Genomic DNA, 20,385 nt, shown 5'->3' with positions numbered 1-20,385 from the left:
AAAAATTTAGAATCCTCCTTTTTATTTATAAAATATTTCAAAAAATTTTTTCTCAGTGAAGTAGTCTTGAAATAAACTTATTATGTATACAGAGGATTGCCTATCACACACCAGACAAATCAATTAAAGGCAGTAGAAACTGACATGTCTCGATATAGATTATGTGCGACATTCTCAAATTGAAGAGAGTTAATATGACTTGTTCATTGTTTGTAAGGACCATTGGTGAGTTCCTGAACATTCATCTATCAGTTCTAATTAATTTAAGGAAAAAAAGTGAAATTGTTAGTAGAATCAAGTAGACAGTACAAAGGAAACACTAATATATGCTTCAGAGTAATACTGTCAGTACTGAGGTCAAAATCAACATCATGGATTATGAAAGCAATCTGTTAGCATGATACCATATACTTGTTGATCCATGAAATAAACTCAAAAATCTTTAGCTTCTGAATGCTGAGAATACTTCAAGCGAAATATTTAATTTATTACTGAAGAAGAAAGTACTAGATGCTTTTGCAGATGTATATTTATTATTTAGTATTCTTAGAAAATAATATATGTATTTAATAGAATGTTCAATTTTTTCCTGAGAAGCTATCATTAAATTTGTGATATTTTATAATTAATAGTGTCAGTATCAAGCAAATATGGTATTTGAAGTGCTAAATGAATAAGCTACTTAATAAAATGAGACACATCTCAAAGTAGATGTCTTTGAGAAATATACCTTCTTAATAGCAATGTTGCAAAATCATGGTTCTTTATCTTAATTTGACCTAAGCCATATGGATTGTGCATACACCCATACACAATCTCATTTTTGATATACTGTTGAGTATCAAACATTGTAGAACAGTGTACATAATATGATTTTATACTTGCTTTAAAAATCTGCTTATGGATTTGAACATGCTAAGGTAAAAGTCAAAAATAATCAGGATTACCAGCTATGCTCATTTTCTCAGGAGTATTCTTGTGTCAGACCTAAAAGCCCCATAACCTAGGAAATCCCTCAGTTCTGGGCAAATTGGGGTTGAAGGTCACTCTAAAAATAAAACATCCCTATTGTTAATAGCAGTTACTTGTGATAGTGGACTTTAGTGGTGGTAGGTTGTAAAATAAGGGATTTTTACTTCATTCTTCATACATTTCTATAATTTGGATATATAGCTCTTTTCAGTGAGCTTTTATTACTTTTTTTAAACAAAAGACATGTTAAAGTGAACTTTAAAAAAACAAAACAAAAGTGAACTTTATGTATTAGAAACAGAATGGGTTCCCTGTGGAAGTAGGGAGAGGGATATAAAATCCCATGTTGAGATGGGTCTAGATTAGTTCATCTCTTTTTAGCACCTGATAATACTGAAAGTACTTAAAGTATTTAATTGTCTTTTAGGGAGAGAATCCGGCATAGGAATTATCACATAGATGAGAATCCCATAGCCCAGAGATTTGTTTCACTTTCAAAGCCCTGCTGTTACGTTTCTTAAGGCACTTGAACATTTGGCTCACTTTAGGTATGAAAGAATAAACTTTCCTTGTGTCAGTGAATTTGAAGCTACTCATGTTTGTCTTCTCATACCTGGGGAAGATTCTGGTTTCTTAGAAGAACGTTGACGTTAAAAGAAAGAGCAATATCTTAAGTTGGTGTTTTTAATCTTTTATGATAGAAGTGGCACTTTCCTTCAAAACTGCTATAATGCATTAATTCATTCCATAAATATTGGAGTGCTTAATATGTTGCCAGCAGACTAGGTGAATGAAACAGGCACATGTACCTGCCTCGTGGAATTTACAGATTACAGAGGGAGTCAGGTACTAGTTAAATACAGTTAGAAAGAGACATGTGCCTTCAAATATGATAAATAAACTTTGTAGAAGAAGACAGGGTGCTGCGAGACAAAAGAGAACAAAAGGAGGCAAGCATAGTTTAGAGGAACTGGACAAAGAAGGCCTCTTGGAAGAAGTGAAACTTGAGCTATAAGCTGACAGTTGTCAGCACCAGCCACATAAAGAGCTGGGTAAGAGCTGATGTTAGGAAAGAGCTGTGTCTTCCTGTTGGTGTTGAGGATGAGAGATTCAGGAGATGGCACTGTAGGGAGAAGCAGATAGGGCTGTTTTACTCTAAATGCTTAAGAAGTCCCTGAGGGTTTGAGCCTGACAGAGACATTTATTTTATATTTTAGAGGTCACCATGGCAACATTTCGGTGAGTAAATTATAGTCATAATTTTCTAAGTGTAAATCTGTTGTTTTCGAGTATGAAAAAAGGAAGTGTACTCTATGTTTGTTTGTTTGTTTGTTTGTTTCTTCTTTACCTATGTAAGGCTTTTTTTACCTACAAAAGCCTCTTACTTTGTAAATAGGCTATCACTATTTGGGGAGGTTTGTGATATTTCTGTGGTAAAATGTTAAGGTAGCATTGGGAGAAAAACTTTGGGGTTCCTTATATTGCTGTTTGGCACAGTTTTTGAAAGACAGTTAGATGCATGGTGAAATTGAATTACTCTAGGTCCTAGTCAGTTCTTGGATTCTTAAGTTCTAGGCTCATAAAGAGATATAGAATTCTGTAGATTCTAGAAGGTATAAAATACTGTATGAAAGATGATGACAGGAAGATAAAAATCTATGTTAATGAAGGCATTGCTGGGACAGAAGGAGGAGAATAGTGAAATGGAAATAAGAGGGTTCTGTAACTTGCAGCAACCTGGATGATTTGCTTATTGTCTGTCCTATTATGTAACTATTTTCTCTCTCTACCTGCTTGTCTGTCCCTGTGCCTGTACATATAGTGAAATGCTGAAGTCAGAAATGAGTTTTGCGAGTAAAATAGTGTTAGAATTTAAGTTTTCCAGTTCATTCCCTTTTTTGGTACATATTGACCTATTTTACAAATTCACACTGAGGTATAATTGACTGACTCTATCCTTTCCTGGGAACAAGTGTTGATTAGCTGTATCATAGGGAAAAACAGGTATAAGTCTTAGAAATAAAATATAGTGAAAGTTAGATGTTATGTTATAAAATGACATATTTGATATTTAACAAATAATTTTCTGACCTTAATCATTTTTTTATAGAAAAATATAGGTTAATAGATATCATAATACACACTGTTCTGGAATATAATTAAAAATTCAATGTCTGTTTTAACAGGCCAATAGCAGGATATGCTAACCTGTGTCCAAATATGATCTCTACCCAGCCTCAGGAGTTTGTTGGGATGCTGTCCACAGTGAAACATGAGATTATTCATGCGCTGGTAAATTTTGCTGTTAACTATTGTGCTTTCCTTCATTCCTTGAGTTTTTGATTATACTCATTTTAATTATATATTAAAATTTAAGATTATGTGGCTTTTTAGATTGTGTTCAATAAAACCTAGTTGATTAGACATCTGTCAATAGCCGATAGAGAATTTTTAGTGATTAGGATAGTGGCTAGGTTGAGTTATACTACTTAAAATAATTAAAGTAAATCCATTGGGTAAATAGGAGTTTTGAAAAAATGATTAAGCTTCTTAAGAAGAGACTTAGTAATTAAAAGTGATACCTAGGGACTTCCTTGGTGGTCCAGTGGCTTAAACTCTGCACTCCCAATGCAGAGGGCATGGGTTCAATTCCTTGTCAAAGAACTAGATCCCCAAATGCCACAACCGAGACCCGGTACAGCCAAATAAATTAATCTTTAAGGGAAAAAAAGTGATAGCAGGTTATAGATCTGTCTTCTCTCTTTTAGAGATCTCATTTCTAAAAGTCTTCTTGATCTATTTAGGCTTTCTAAATTTTATATATACTAACTGATTCAGAACTTCTCTTTGCTTTTCCCCAATCAGTCCAAAGTAGTAAACTTCTACACGATGTCTGGGGAATTATATGAAGTTGCCTAAGACCTAGGAAATGTCTTCCTGATGTCTTTCATGTGTTTAGAAAATATAATAGATGGAAGTAAAATGCAGTGATTAAGAGAGAGAATAGATCACACAGATCTAGGTGTGAATTTCCTTAGCTTTACTGCTAAAAATCTTGGAGGTCTATTAGAAATTATTTAGTCTTTATAAGTCTCCATTTCATATATAAAATGAAGATAATAGTACATACTAGAGTGAATTTTTTTTCTTGAAGGTTAAATAAGATAAAGCATATAAATAGTTTAGCACCATACTCTACGTAGTAAGGTATAATAATATTAGTGGCTATTTATTAGTCTTTTTCCATGAGCTATCATGTATGATTTGTTTAAATCAGCAAATACCTGAATAATTCAGTGAAACTCTAGTGTATACAGATAGCACTTATGTTTTTCAAGTAAGGAGATTCTAAAATGTATCATGTTTTCCTTTTACTAAAAAAGTAGGTCAAACCTGCTATCGTGATGAAAGACAAACATCATTTTAAAAAACATTTTCAGCTTTAAGCTCCAAAAACTGAGGATACTTGATGCTGAGAGAACCAGAAAAAAAAAACCCAGCAGGTTTTAAATCTAATATATAAGTAAACATGAATGCAGAAGTCGCAGACATGATGTAAATTGGATTATAAACAGGGAGGTCACAAAAGAAAAGGTCCAGGTGGTCAAGAAGTATATAAGAACATATTGAGATTTATTTTAGCAGTCAGGGAGTCTCAGAGTCAGACACCATTGAATGTAAAAGGATGCATGAGAGTTACTATGTACACTGACTTTTTTTTAAAAATAAAAATAATGAAAATTTATTTCAGGAACAAGATGAAACAAATGAAGCTCAACTCAGCATCACTCAAATGGTGTGAATAGAAACTGCAAAAAAACAAATCAGTAATTTTGCTAATGTCTAATTATGATGAAAATGATTGTAAATTTGACTGATATTTTTAAGTTATTTATATTGACAGGAAATCAGCTAACTATATTGTCGTAATATGTACATTGACTTTAAGGTAGTAGTTACCTCTGGGAAAAGAGAGAGGAGAAAGGGTTAAGGTAATAGGCCTTCAACAATATTCTGCAGTGTAAATTTCTTTAAAAAAAAAGTCTAAAGAAAACGTAGCAAAACTTATATCTTCAGTTCAGTTCAGTTCAGTTCAGTCTCTCAGTCGTGTCCAACTCTTGGCGACCCCTTGAATCGCAGCACGCCAGGCTTCCCTGCCATCACTAACTCCGGAGTTAACTCAAACTCACGTTTTTCGAGTCAGTGATGCCATCCAGCCATCTCATCCTCTGTCGTCCCCTTTTCCTCCTGCCCCCAATCCCTCCCAGCATCAGAGTCTTTTCCAGTGAGTCAACTCTTCACATGAGGTGGCCAATCAGCTTCAGCATCATTCCTTCCAAAGACCACCCAGGGCCGATCTCCTCTAGAATGGACTGGTTGGATCTCCTTGCAGTCCAAGGGACTCTCAAGAGTCTTCTCCCAGCACCACAGTTCAAAAGCATCAATTCTTCGGCGCTCAGATTTCTTCACAGTCCAACTCTCATATCCATACTTACATCTTAAATCCTCCTAAAGAGTAGACATAAGTTTCTTTTAGATTTTTAAACTTATTTGTATATTTGTATTTTAAAAATTGCAAAAACCTAAGAAATTAAAAACATTAGTTTGTCTCAAAAACCATTCTGGAGGATGGTAAGAATTAAATGTTTAACAAATATACTTATTCTCTATAAAGTTATATATGCTCTAACTATCAATTATAGTCATTCCTGATACTTTCAGTACTAGATATGCCTTCTGAAATGTGTGTGCTTAGAAAAATTTTCAACTTGATAGGGAAGAAAAATATGTGAATTTAGAATATTCTAAAGGATGAGGCACTTCATACTATTTTAAGCTTTATATTAACTCAATGAATTGTATATTAAAAACTATTTAGATTTTCTTAGCTGACTCCATTAAATATCCTTTGCATCTTCAGAGATTAAAAAAGAAGAAATGTAGGAATAAAATAATACTATAGATTCCATTAATTAGTTTGGAAAGCCTCGAATGACACAGAGACCACAGTTATGTAAGCAAAGAAATTTGCCAATGAAATTGATTACTTAAATTAGTAGTTACAAAAGTGCTTTTTTTTTTAGTTATTTAGGTTAGGAAAGAAAGTAAGAAAAGAAATCTTACTCATGAAACAGGAGATGTCCAATGTCAGTAACTGTTTTTCTTCTTTTGCCCATTTCCTCGTCTTATTTGGGAGAGGGGAGAATAGCAAATGGGACTTTGAATACATTTATGTAAAGTATCTATTATCTTATTAAAGACTTCTTAAAAATATTGTCTAAAAATGTGACTGTAGACAGATTCACATTGTAAAGAAAATCTATAGAAATACAGATGATTTTACATGTTACCACCAAAAGAACTACAGCTAACATTTCTATATATGTTTCCAGCCTTTTTTCCAGAGTATACATTCCCCTACATATGCATACATTTATAGTCATTTCTTAGGTATAAATATATATTAAGTATGGACTTTGGGATCAAAGTTTTTTAATTTTTATGAGTATTCTTATGAGCACACTCCCCTGCTCTGAACTGTATTGTTAATTATTCTCAATAGTAGCATTCCCTGGTTGCAGGTATATAGTTTATTAGTAAGTTCATGTAAAGAGGACCACCTGTGAGAAACACATCTTTAAACAAATAAATGCATTGTCTATACCAACCAAAGAATGTCATTACTATTGCTTTTGATTTTTTCACTTAGAATTATCTCAAGTAATTGGAATTTAAAATTCATAATATGAAATAATATCAGCCCTACTCCAGTATATGGCAAGTTCCTACAGAAGTATTGTCATGATGCTTTTATGTGGTTATATCAGTGTTCTCTTTTGATAGTGGCATGTTGTGATATCTATAGTCAGATTTGATATTTTTCACTGTAAGACATTTTGAAGTTTTTCTTACAGGGTTTCTCTGCTGGGCTATTTGCATTCTACCACGATAAAGATGGAAATCCTTTAACTTCAAGATTTGCAGATGGTCTCCCACCTTTTAACTATAGGTATTTGGGTTTTTTTGTTCTTATTCTCTTTTAGGAGGATGCTAAGACTAGAACCTGAGAATTCTTGTATGTTAGTTTCTACAAATAATAGTGGCTTTATGGCTAGCCTATGATTGTATATCCTATATTATTATAACAAGATAGGATATGAGGTTATTTAGCTTTACCTTTTCATTTCACAGATGAAACAACTGAGATGGAGAAAACTTAAATGACTTACCCAAAGAGTGAAGACTCTTCTTGCCAGGCAGAGCTCTTTTCCACCACTCTGTAGTAGCTTATATTACTTTAAAGGAGAGTCAGGCCATGGGAGAATATGGGTTGGTTATATTTTGGTTTATTAATAATTATTGTCTATACATCGCATTGTTTACATGTTAACTGTAAACTGTATTTTACAGTTTTTTAAAACTATATTTTATTTCACATGTTTGCAGTGATCTAGAAGTTCAGGGCCTAAAAGGAACAATACTAAGAAATACTAAAAAAAAGATTAAGAATTTTATATAGACTATCAGTCACAGAACTGTAACCATTTGCATGGATTTATATATCTAATTTAAGAGCACATGTCCACAAAAAGACATGTACATGAATGTTAATGGCAGTTTTGTTATTAATAAACAAAGAATGGAAACCACCCAAAGGTCTATCAATAGAAGAATGGATAAATAAATTTTAATTTATTCCTATAATCAAAAACTACAAGGCACTGAAAAGAACACAATATTGCTACATGTAATAACATGAACGAAATTAGTAGTTATAGGGTTGAATGAAAGAAGCCATAGTCTAGTTAGTTGTATGGAGTTTAAAAACAGTCCATGATAAAAGACAGAGGAGTGATCTTACTTGAAGCCATAGGCTAATAAATGCCATGCAAGTGGAACAGATTGAGAAGGCACGTAAGGAAACCTTCTCAGGGTACTGACACTGTTCCATAATTAGAGTAGTGAGTGGTAAACAGGTACAGAATGAAAAATTAATTCTCATATGAAGATCTCCATTTAGGTAGCTTATTGTTCAGTTGCTCAATTGTGTCTGCTTTGTGACCCCATGAACTACAGCACACCAGGCTTTTCTGTCCTTCACTGTCTTCCTGAGTTTGCTCAAACTCAATGTCCATTGAGTCAGTGATGCCATCCAGCCATTTCATCCTCTGTCGCCTCCTTCTCTTCTCACTTCTAGGTAGCTGGAAGTGCATAATTATTAAAAACAGATAATACTTTATTCATCATAATATTTTTTTAGAGTACATGTTAAACAACAGAATTGTTAGAAACAAAATTGTAATGTAGAAATAGATGTTTTACTTCCTAGATTGTATTTGTTTGGATGGCTGGATGGCATTACCAACTCGATGGACATGAGTCTGAGTGAACTCCGGGAGTTGGTGATGGACAGGGAGGCCTGGCGTGCTGCAGTTCATGGCGTCCGAAAGAGTCGGACGTGACTGAGCAACTGAACTGAACTGAACTCATGGAAGAAGTCTGGTCTTTCCAAAGAATTGTGGTCTTTATGGGAAACACATAAGTAGTAAGAGTGGGACCATCTATGTAGTGATAAGGAGGAGAGAGATACCCATAAGAACCATTATTAAGCTGATAGTTGCAGTGCTTTCTTACATTTTAGATATTCCTTAAAAGCAGAAAATCTTACAGTATAAATGGAGATAACAGAGTAATAAATTCAGATGGTAGACATAGAAGGAGTTGGATTTGGCCCTCACCTTTTTATTTGGAGAAACCATTAATCTTGAAATGTGAATGGTGAAGAGAATATTGGAGTTATTAATATGGTAAACACTGTTTCTTTTCCTTTTGGCTTTGTTCACTGTTTATATTTAAACATTGCCTTGCTGTGGAAAAAGAAAAGGAATTAAGAATAACCTTTCCAAGGCATGAGTAGACGAACAGATATACAGCAAATAAAACAAAGGATTAATAAGTAACAGTTATCGGGTATACAGTGTTTACCATAGAATTCTTTGAATAATATATAAAACCTTCATAAAATAATGGTGGGAAAACTAATTCCTCTATATTCTGTTTTATTGTTGAGAATGAGAGATTCATAGGGTCAGTGGTAGAAGTAATCTAGGAAAAAGCCAGAAAATAACAATGAAAATTGACGACCATTATAGTTTTCTATAATAAATATAACACTTTTGTGGTAGTGTTTTTATTTGTGCAAGATAGAGTCCCCAAATGAGATTGTTTTCTCCCATTTATTTTTTTATCATATTTTTGCCATGCAGAAAAGTTTTTAAATTTTACATTATTTATCTTATTTTCTTGCTTAAGAAAGTTTCTTCTGCTCTAAAAGATTATAAAAGTATTCTAAATTTTTTTCTAGTAAATTTATTATTTGAATTTTTGTGTTCATAGCTTTAATCCATTTAGAATTTATTTTTGCTTCATGTATTTTGGGGTTCTTTTGTAAGGTATATACATGTTTATCATGTCTTCTTGGTGGACTGACCCTTTCTTCATTATAAAATGTCTCTAGTAACAGTTTTGTCTGATACTAGTATAAATGTTCCAGCTCTTTTTTTGAGTACTATTTGCATGATACATGTTTTTAATCCTTTTACATTCAACCTATTTGTATCCTTGACTGTGAACCGTGTATCTTGTAGGCATAGTTGAATCATTTTTTTTTTTTTTAATGCATTCTGCCAATTAACCCTGTTCTGCTCCCTCTGGCTGCCAGGTTGCTGGTTTTCACTGTGACTGTGGGTTGTTGGTTTTCAAGGCTGCGATAGAACTGGAGTGAGGGCATGGGAAATGGCCACAAAGCTTGCTGTTTTTACTGAGATTCATCCATTTTTCTTAAAGAAGTGCTTCCTGGATTGCTGCAAGCCTTTGGTTAATTTCCAGAGTTCTGAAAAAAATTCATTTGGCTAATTTTGATACTTTCCTCATTGCTTTCATGAAGTTCAGTGGTCCTTACTCTGCCATTTTTACTGACATTTGTCTGGAATTTATTTCTGTATATGGAGTAAAATAGGGATTTTATCCCTAAAATAGGGATTTAATTTTTTCTTGTTGGATAGCCAATTATAAAAAGTATAATTTACTTTACAGCACAATTGTTAAGTAAATTATACTTTCACGAAGTTAAAGGGCTTCCCCAGGGGCTCAGCAGTAAAGGATCTGCTTGCAGTGCAGGAGACACAGGTTCAGTGCCTGGGTTGGGAACATCCCCTAGAGAGGGAAATAGCAACCCACTCTAGTGTTCTTGCCTGCGAAATCTCATGGGCAGAGGAACCTATCCTCTCATGACAGAGGCTACAGTCCATGGGGTTGCAAAGAGTCAGACACAATTTAGTAACTAAACAACAATAGCAAAATTAAGTTAAATTGTCACCTTTTGTTAAGTCTCATTATATACAATACTTAGATATCTCTCTAGACATGCTTTTGTTTTATCCAGTAAATTTGTTAAGAGGAAATAATTCACTGTCATCTTAGCCCAGTATTAGCTCTTTGAATTTGAGAAAGTTACTTCATCTCTCTAAGCTTCTGTCTCTTTATCTGCAAAGTAGTGATGATAATCTCTTAAAGTTACTGAAAAGATTAAATTTAAAAATGCTATCAAGTCTTTGCTTGCACTTGGTGTCAGATATAAGGTCAGATATTTTAATTTCATATTGATATTCATAAACACTTCGATGTTTAAAGTGACAAATTTGTTGGGAGCTCATGTACACCGGTGGCGGGGAAAAAAATAAATAAAGGTCTTAAAAAAAATAAATAAAGTGACAAATTTGCAAGAAGGACTGTATTTGTATTCTTTAATTGCAGTCTTGGATTATATCAGTGGAGTGATAAAGTAGTTCGAAAAGTGGAGAGATTATGGGACATTCGTGATAATAAGAGAGTTCCTCACACTGTTAATCTTCTAGTAACACCTCGTGTTGTCGTGAGTATTACTGAGCTTCATGTCTCATGAGCCGTCTGCTCTTTTCATTCATTATTGTCCTTTCTTTACTAATCATTATTGTTTAAGAACTAGTGATTAAATTTCAAAGCTTGTAGTAGGAAACATAAAGGCAGTGCAATAAAGTTGCAGGCCACGAGATATCTGAGAAAGAAAAATTTAGCGGTGACTTAATGGCTCCATTCTACCCGCTGCTTTAAGTTGTTATACCAGTGCTCTGTTGTGATACCCCTTAGGATCACTTGTACTGTTTGCATAATTGCTGATCATTTCATTTGGAATCAGTTTTATTCAGGAGGGTCTCCAGAGGAACAGAACCAACAGGATGTGTTTGTTGAGAGAGAAAGAGATGAAGAGATTTATTTTAAGGAGTGGCTGATGTAGTCATGGAGGTTTATTAGAGAGTCGAAAATCTGATGAGATAAGCTGGCAAGCTGAAGAAATAGGGAAGAGCTGCAGTTTGAGTCCAAAGACAGTCAACTGGTAAAATTCCTTCTTGCTCAGTGGTGAAGTCAGTCTTTGTTCTATGAAGACCTTCAACTGACTGGCCCATTTATGTTACAGAAAGTGATCAGCTTTACTTAAAGTCCACTAATTGAAATGTTAATCTCATCCAAAAACACCTTCACAGAAACATTCAGAATAATGTTTGATCAAATATGTGGGCACTTTGCCCCAGCTGGTTGATACATAAAATTAATCATCACACTCGCTTATTTAATGACAGAAACCTATTCTCCCTACCCCCTCTCTTAACTACATACAGCTCTTTCTGACCTCTGAACTTTTCCGCTACTCTTGGAATATCTCCCATCCCTGTACTTCATACTCTTAACTGATGTACAGATGAAACCAAAAGGAAAAAATTGTTTTCTAATGAACAACTTATTTTTCTCAACAAAGACCATGTCCATAATATGAGCAGTTTATACCTGCATTAAAATCATTGTTGACACAAAAGTTACAAATGGCAATCATACCAGTCTATAACTTTTTAAAATATATGACTTAAAGCCAAAATCTTCAAATAGAGGAAAAAATAATAAGAGAATAGTAGTTCAATAGCAAAGAAAAGTGTGACGGTGTCAAAATATTTAATTATATTAAAAGCTATATTTTTAAAAGACATTCTGTCTTCTCATCAAAGTAATTCCTTAGTGGCTACTTTATCTTATCCAGTGTGATAGGGAATTTGCCATTATGTTGTACTTTTGTGGGTTTATTAATTTATTTATTTTCTGATTCTTAGGATGAAGCACGGAAACACTTTAACTGTCCAGTTCTTGAGGGTATGGAACTTGAAAATCAAGGTGGCATGGGCACTGAGCTCAACCATTGGGAAAAGCGCTTATTAGAGGTCAGTTTATTTGAAAATGTTACTAGACCTATTTTTTTCTTTAAGAAAATAGATACACTAATGTAGTTTTTTTTTTAAATAGGTACATGCATTTTTGCAGCTTTTTCCATTTAACGATATACTTTCTGAGGAATTACAAATGCTTCTGCTGTAATACAGTGTATGCTTTCCTAAGCAATGTCTTTCTTCGAAATAAAAAATAATTTGTGGGAAACACAAACCAAGTCATTAACAAAAACAATAAGTCGTAACAAAAGTACTAGCTCAGTCTAAAAACACATTGTATTTCCAATAAATAAGCTTCTATATTTATTTACTTTAGTATTTCTTTTACCTTAAACAACAGCAAAAAGCAATGGGAGATAGATGGGAGACTATAAATCTAAATAATGGGGACAAGAGTAAAATGTAGAAAGAGTGAAGTGTACAAAAATAGTGCAACAAGTACTTCTAAAACAGAGCCTGTGGTCCTGCTGAGCCAATTGGAAAGAGCATGGAACGTCACGCACAGCCCAGCATTCCTCTGTTGCTGTGTTCAGATATCTTAGTGTATTTTGGTTTTTTGTGTGTTTTTTAATTTTTATCTTATATTGGAACAGAGTTGACTAACAATGCTGTGTTAGTTTCAGATATGCAGCAAAGTGATTCATTTAGCTGCTGTTGCTCCACTGCATAAAGCATTACAATCTAGGAGAAATCGTTATGAACCAACATGGTTCCATCTTATACTGATGTGATTCCCTTATTTGCTAGTCTCATATGAGCTCATTCACATTACAGAAGTACATCCATTAGTAGAATATACTTTATACTTGGATCTATTTATTTTTAAACAGCTACATATTGTTATATGTGGAGAAGGAAACAGCAACCCACTCTAGTATTCTTGCCTGAAGAATCCCATGGACAGAGAAGCCTGGAGGGCTACAGTCCCTGGGGTCACAACACGACTTAGTGACTAAACCACCATAGTGTTATATGCTTGTGACAATAATCCTATGTCAATGAATAATTATGTTTTAAATGTTTTATCTTAAAAATGTTATAATGAGTGATTTATTTATATCTTCAGTGCCATACAGGAGTGGCATTCCAGTGTGTTCTTAGGTTCAGAAAACAGTCAGTCAAACCTGTGAACCCTAAACAGGTCACATTCAAAAAATACTAGGATACAAGAGAGAAAGTACAGTATGCCACCATGGCAGTCAGGCATTTCTCTTGTGCTCTGCACAGTAATCTAAGCTATCATCCATGCCTCTTCCCCTCTCTCTCTGGCTCAAACACGATAAGCACAAGACCACCATAACAGGTGTACAGGAACCAGCCTGGTTTAGAGGTACCATGTTGTAAATAAGGACCAGCATTGTTTTTTTTTAACAGTTTCATAGACTTAACTTCCAGATACCTGTAAGGGACATACCCATAAGACTCACTGCACACAGAGAAGTCCCCAACTGTGGCTAACCAACAGGTATTCATGTTCATCTACAATAATCCCAAGTCCAGAAGCATATCTTAAGTCCTGTTGCCTAGTAACACAGTTGACATTCCACCCTTATTAGGTTTTCAGGGGAGCAGAACTAGAAAGTTAATGCAAGATCAGATCTGTCTATGTAGAAAGAAGAATGGAATTTCTGGATCAAAGGAAGTTTGAGCAAACTCAGGAGATAGTGAAGGGACAGAAGCTTGACATGCTGTAGTCCATGGAGTCGCAAAGAGTCAGACACAACTTAGCGACTGAATGACAATAATATATATTTTTAAGAGGTCTGTTTAAATAAGTAAACGGTTGCAGTTTACATACATCATGATCCAAGTTAGCAAAATTATGGAAAGAATGAAATTAGTGCTTGTACTGACCTTATCTGGGTGACCATGAAGTAACAATGATAGAAACTTACGGAAGACATGTACACTTTTATCTCACATGGGAATTTCAGTTTCTTTATATTCCTTAAGCAGTTTTTCTCAAGTGATTCTCTTTAGAAAGCTACAGATGGGCCAGAAATGAACATTTACTTACTTTTCAATAGAAGACTTGAAAGTAGCAATTTTACTAGTTTCCTTAACTGCCACCTTTCCTCTGAAATCAACTTTGTGTTCTTGAGCTGTGTTTTAAAAAGATGAAATTAAAGTACTTGAAATGGCAATCTAACATTCAACATAAAGATTAACAAAATATGGAAATTCCCTGGAAGTCCAGTAGTTAGGACTCCATGCTTTTGCTGCCAAGAACGTGGGTTCAGTTCCTGATCTAAGATACCTCAAGCCATGCAGCACACCCCCTACCCAAAAAAGAATCAGAGCATCCCAAAGATACAATGTACTTTAAGAGACAGTGAAGTTGTTACCATTAGGTGACCTCCTGGTAGGAATTTCATTATATACTAATTAACACATTGGGTAGATAGTAGACCTTGATGATATTTTGCATCCCTCAGGCAACTCCTTTGACCCTATGATTTTGTGATATTTGTTTTTTGCATTCGTATATATTTTTGTGATCACAGAGTATAAAAAGTTGGTTATAAAAGCATTTTCTTTGTAATTCAAGCAAGTATTCCATTCTCCACTCCATTATCTGGGCATCTGTCTCAACCACCAATATTACTTTGCCTTAATAATGTAATGTTTTTACAATATTTCTGTTTCCATATATTTATCTTCATTTTCATCACAGAGTTCTAAATGCTAGTGATCTGTCATTACAGGGAAATTGTACACAATATAGATATTTGAGGGAGAGAGTAGATTTTGCTTTAAGCTTCAGTCTGTTATCTTAAAGAAAGCTTATATATTTTACTACTTTAAGTCAACATTTTGTCAGTCTCTCACACCTTCAACATTTTGCCTATCATGGCAACATCAAAGCAATCATGGAAATTATTGGGAATTGCAAGGAATCCAGTCTTCTAATTAAAATCTGTTGGTGATTTTCAGAATGAAGCAATGACTGGTTCTCATACCCAGAACCGAGTCCTCTCTCGCATCACTCTGGCGTTAATGGAGGACACTGGGTAAGACAGCTGTGAGAATTTTACATGAATTGTTTATTGAAATGAATATTAAGATTACTATTAAGGTGAAATGAATATTAACTTAAGCAATATATTTTACACTGAAGATAAATATACCTGTGTTTGTTTGTTTTTTTAAATATACCTGTTTTAAAAATTTTTTTCAGTTAGCTATCCATTAGCTATACCAACTCCATTCATTCATTCAATAAACGTTTGAGATCCTGAGGTATGTAGTAGAATAAAACTAAATCCCTTATAAATAAATAAATGAGATTTATTTTTTAATAAATAGAGGGCATGATGATATGAAGGAAAAGCTTATATAAATAGTATTTTTAGTTACAAGTGAAATTGATTTATGTAGAGATTCCTGGTTTTTAAGGCAGTAGAACTTTCTTATAAAGCAACAGGATACTGTTTTAAAATGACTGCAATGGGAGTCTTTCTTTGTGGGCTCTTGGGTTTATTTTGATGAGTCTCAGTTTTGATGGCTTCCTTGCTCTTTGGTATGGCAAGATGCACCAGACTGACCTGCCCACGCTCTGTATTCTAGATCTGGCATTAACCAGTCTTCCAAGGAGCACAGGAATGCTCCTTTTGATTGAGAATAGCTTTTAGAAACCACAATCCAGGGACTCTGTTAATTTCTACTGGGTTGTCCTTGTTTCTTACTGTTTTCAGTGGACCAAGTAGGCAAATTCATATTTTTGAAAAGAAAAAAAATGCTGGATTCCTTTTAGCACTATTATCACTCTTTCCCATTTATCCCTTAATAAGCAATGACCAACAGAAGTGGTCCTGCTGCTCTATTTTTCTAGCCCTTCTCTAAATAATGCTGGTTTCTTTAAGATACAGGTAGGATGCAGAAGCATCTTGGAGTGTATGAATCACTAGGGAAATCATGGCACTGGTTAATTTTAAAACATTTCTTCTGTTTTCTGATGCAACACAATTCCAGTTTTTCTCTCATTCTCTCTGTTTCTTTGCCTTTTATACTCTTTGTCCCACAACCTTAAACATTTTCTCCTCTGTGACTTATATCGTCTTTGAAAGTTACAATGGAAAAATGATGTGGTTTGGTGTTTTTCAAATATAAAAGCACCCTCAAGTACTCATGTTTCCCTCAAGACTAAAGGTTCCTAGTCCCTGCTGCAGTGATCCTGTGCAGCTGGGACTTTGGTTGTAAATGCTCATCTGTGGGGATGGTCACCAAAATCCTTTTTGAGGTCCTAGTTTGCTCATTGTTAAGATTTATAATTGATACGCTGGAGTTGTTTTTTAAGTGACAGTAATATCAAGTGCTTTGTTTGGGTTATTTCCACAGCTGGTATAAAGCTAATTACAGCATGGCTGAGAAATTAGACTGGGGCCGAGGAATGGGCTGTGACTTTGTCAGGAGGAGCTGTAAATTCTGGATTGATCAGCAGAGACAAAAGTAAGGATGCATTTCCTCTCATTGTCTTTGCTAACAGTTTACTTCTGATTTTGTTCTGTATCCAGTGTCCCTGTTTTCAAAATGTGGTCTGAACCGTTTAATTTCAAAATGTGTAGAAACCATCCATGGTTCCTTTTTCAAAAAATAAAATTGGCTATGTTGGTGCTTTGTTGCTGCACTAGGGCTTTCTCTAGTTGCAGCAAGCAGGGGCTACTCTCTGGTTACGTCGAGCAGGGGCTACTCTTCGGTTCCAGGGCATGGACTTCTTGTTGTAATGGCTTCTCTCGTTGCGGAGCATGGCTCTAGTGCGTGGGCTTCAGTAGGTGTGGCGCATGGGCTTAGTTGCTCTGCAGCATGTGGGATCTTCCTGGAACAGGGATTGAACCCATGTCTCCTGCATTGGCAGGTGGATTCTTTACTACTGAGCCACCAGGGAAGCCCTAATAGGGCTTTTATGAAGCAAAATTTTTTAATTTTGATTAATTTAAAATTATCAATTTGTCCTTTTATAAGTCATACCAATGCCTGATTCCTGACTTCAGACATTCTGATTCGGTTGGTATGGGGTGCAAGGTGAGCATGGAGGTTTTAAAAGTTTCTCTAGATGATTCTGATGTGCACCAAAATTTGGGAACAACAACACTAGCAGATCAGGTTGTTGTACTGGAGTTAACTAACTGTCCCAAAAGTACTGCAGTGTTTCATGTTACTGCTTATGAACGGCTTTCCTCATAGCAGGCTTTTAACTCAGACCTCAAACTCCTTAGTAGAAACTCTGAGTGATTAAACTACTTTGAGACCTAGCCCAGATGAGAAGAGTAAGACTAATATCTTCAACAGAAGTGGTGCTTGTTACCAGGTACTTCTCTAATGGGCAAGGCACTGACCTTGGAGAGAGAAGTTTAAGTCCCATCTCCGTCCCTCATCAGCTATATGATCCTGGACAAACTAAATGTCTCAAACTATTTATTTATCAGTGAAATGAAGATACTAGTTCTACTTTGGTGGGTTTCTTAGGAATAATGATATTGTATACTAGAACGTGGTCCACTGGAGAAGGGAATGGCAAACCACTTCAGTATTCTTGGCTTGAGAACCCCATGAACAGTATGAAAAGGCAAAAAAATAGGACGCTGAAAGATGAACTCCCCAGGTCGGTAGGTGCCCAATATGTTACTGGAGAACAGTGGAGAAATAACTTTAGAAAGAATGAAGGGATGGTGCATGAGATGGTTGGATGGCATCACCGACTCAATGGACATGAGTTTGGGTAGACTCCGGGAATTGGTGTTGGACAGGGAGGCCTGGCGTGCTGTGGTTCATGGGGTCGCAAAGAGTTGGACACGACTGAGTTACTGAACTGAACTGAACTGATATTATTTGCAAGTTCTTAAAAAAGAATGTTAAAAGCATTGAAATTGTAACAGAAAAGACAAACTCTAGAATAGACTTCTAATATCTTCTTTGGAGTTTGATACCATGGTATTTTTATCTTTGTCTGCAGGAGACAGATGCTGAACCCTTACTGTAACACACTCAGAAGTAATCCATTGCAGTTAACTTGCAGACAGGACCAGAGAGCAGTTGCAGTGTGCAATTTGCAGAAGTTTCCAAAACCTTTACCTCAGGAATACCAGGTAACACTTGCTTGGGGCACAGTTTCAGGAATCAACCTTTTAAAAAGAAGTCTCCATTTTAAATTGGAAGAGTGAATTAAGCTGTTTAGTTTTTCAATTTATCAGGCTCCATTTGTTTTCTGTAAGTTAGAAAAAACTGAAGTTTTTCATTTCTTTATAAACTGTGTAATTGATAGCAATTAGCTAATATCTAGCAATGCCTAGTAGTAGTGGTAAGAGACATTTAGAATATTTATTTTAATGTATTTTTTAAACTATTTCTTTTTGTTTCAAAAGTCTTCGTCTTTAATTTATATTAAAAAAAACAAGGCTATTTAAAGAAAGGAACTGACTGGGAAGGCAAATATATCGCTTATATGTAGGATCTTTAAAAAAAATGATACAACTAAACTTATTTTCAAGTTTATACCTAAACTTTATTTTAAACAGAAACAGACTCGGACTTAGAGAACGAACTTACGATTACCAGGGAGGAGGGGTGAGAGGAGGGACAGATTGGGAGTTTGGAACTGACATGTACACACTGATATATTTAAAGTAGATAACCAATAAGGTTAGATAGCCTCACTGATTCAGTGGACACGAATTGAGCAAACTCTGGGAGATAGTGGAGAACAGAGGAGCCTGGCATGCTGTAGTCCACGGGGTCGTAAAGGGTCAGACCCGTCTTAGTGACTGAATAACAGCAACCAGTAAGGACCTACCGTATAGTACAGGGAGCTCTGCTCAGTACTCTGTAATAACCTACATGGGAAAAGAATTTCAAAAAGAATAGATAATTTATATGTATAACTGAATCACTTTGCTGCATACCTGAAACTAACACAACTTTGTTGATCAACTACACTCCAATATAAAATAAAAATATTTTTTAAAAAGAAAAAAATAAAGTAACTAAAGTACTCTAATCCAGTTAATTAGAAGGCTTGGAATTTCTGCTCTAGACAAATTTGCCTAATGGTATCTAAAAGGTGAAGACAGTGGTCGCACGTGTTCAGTCTGAATCTCTGATGTAGGCTTTAAGCTTTTTGTTGAAGTAGCTATTTCTAAAAGAGCTTTAACACTGCCTGCCATTGACAAAGGAGCCACAAGTCAGAAATTATCTCAGAAGTGAGTTTAAAGTGATTGCTTCTAAATTTTGAGCTTCCTACATATGTTTATAACCCCATTGAGTGCTTTAGACACTGTAAGGTAATGACTATATATTTCTGCACTTAGTACTGTAATTCAGTGAGTTGGTATGAAGTGTGAAATCTTTAAAATTTTCTGGTACCTACCTTGTTCCTTTGGTGTTTCCAAATATTATATATATATTTTCTCATTCATTTTCTCATGGGTTTTTCAAATTTGTCAAAACAACATATAAATTAAGTCTCCTAAAAACATTTGAAGTACATTATATTTAAAGCACCTTAATTTTATGAATTAGTCTTATGTTTTTTCAGCTCTTAAAACTCTTTCTATTTATCCTTTTAAAACATTAATCAAAATTTTCATCTAATAAAAAGTTAGACTAATTTACTTACCTTGCTTATTTCTAAAATTACTACAACCTTGAAATACCCCTCCAGTGGTATATTACTCTTTTTGTGTTTACTCTGTATGAAAAAAATAGAATAATATCTCCTTTGTATTGTACAGCATTAGAGGGTTGCTATAAATTGCCTGTGGGCTTCATGTTGATTATATCAAGTGTTCCTCACTCTCCTGCCTTCCTAATATATTTTTCTTTGTAGTACTTTGATGAACTCACTGGAGTACCTGCAGAAGATCTGCCTTATTATGGGGGTTCAGTAGAGATTGCTGACTACTGCCCTTTCAGTCAGGAATTCAGTTGGCACTTAAGTGGTGAATATCAGCGCAGCTCAGATTGTAGAGTACTGGAAAATCAACCAGGTCAGTAGTTTAGTGAAGTTAAATGTTATGTACATATTGAAAGTATATATAAGCAATATAAAATAGTGTGTATCAACAATATAAAATAGACCCCAGAGCCAGATTGTCGGAGTTTA

At 34.8% G+C, this 20,385-nt stretch overlaps 1 protein-coding gene across 2 annotated transcripts in view; it reads left to right on the top strand.

Annotated features, from left to right (window-relative positions):
- Nucleotides 1–20,385, top strand: part of LMLN (leishmanolysin like peptidase) — a 48,192-nt gene that overhangs the window by 13,880 nt on the left and 13,927 nt on the right. Inside the window, exons 7-14 of one of the 2 annotated variants that reach the window (XM_068981136.1) lie at nt 3,159–3,264; nt 6,888–6,982; nt 10,789–10,906; nt 12,174–12,281; nt 15,222–15,298; nt 16,626–16,736; nt 18,241–18,373; nt 20,110–20,269. In XM_068981136.1, the coding sequence (XP_068837237.1) occupies nt 3,159–3,264; nt 6,888–6,982; nt 10,789–10,906; nt 12,174–12,281; nt 15,222–15,298; nt 16,626–16,736; nt 18,241–18,373; nt 20,110–20,269 (908 nt within the window). The remainder of the gene's footprint in view (nt 1–3,158; nt 3,265–6,887; nt 6,983–10,788; nt 10,907–12,173; nt 12,282–15,221; nt 15,299–16,625; nt 16,737–18,240; nt 18,374–20,109; nt 20,270–20,385) is intronic. The other variant, XM_068981145.1, reaches the window with a different exon arrangement.

The sequence above is a fragment of the Capricornis sumatraensis genome, chromosome 1, assembly GCF_032405125.1.
Source record: "Capricornis sumatraensis isolate serow.1 chromosome 1, serow.2, whole genome shotgun sequence".
NCBI lineage: Eukaryota > Metazoa > Chordata > Mammalia > Artiodactyla > Bovidae > Capricornis > Capricornis sumatraensis.
This window is presented reverse-complemented; position numbering and strand designations above follow the sequence as displayed.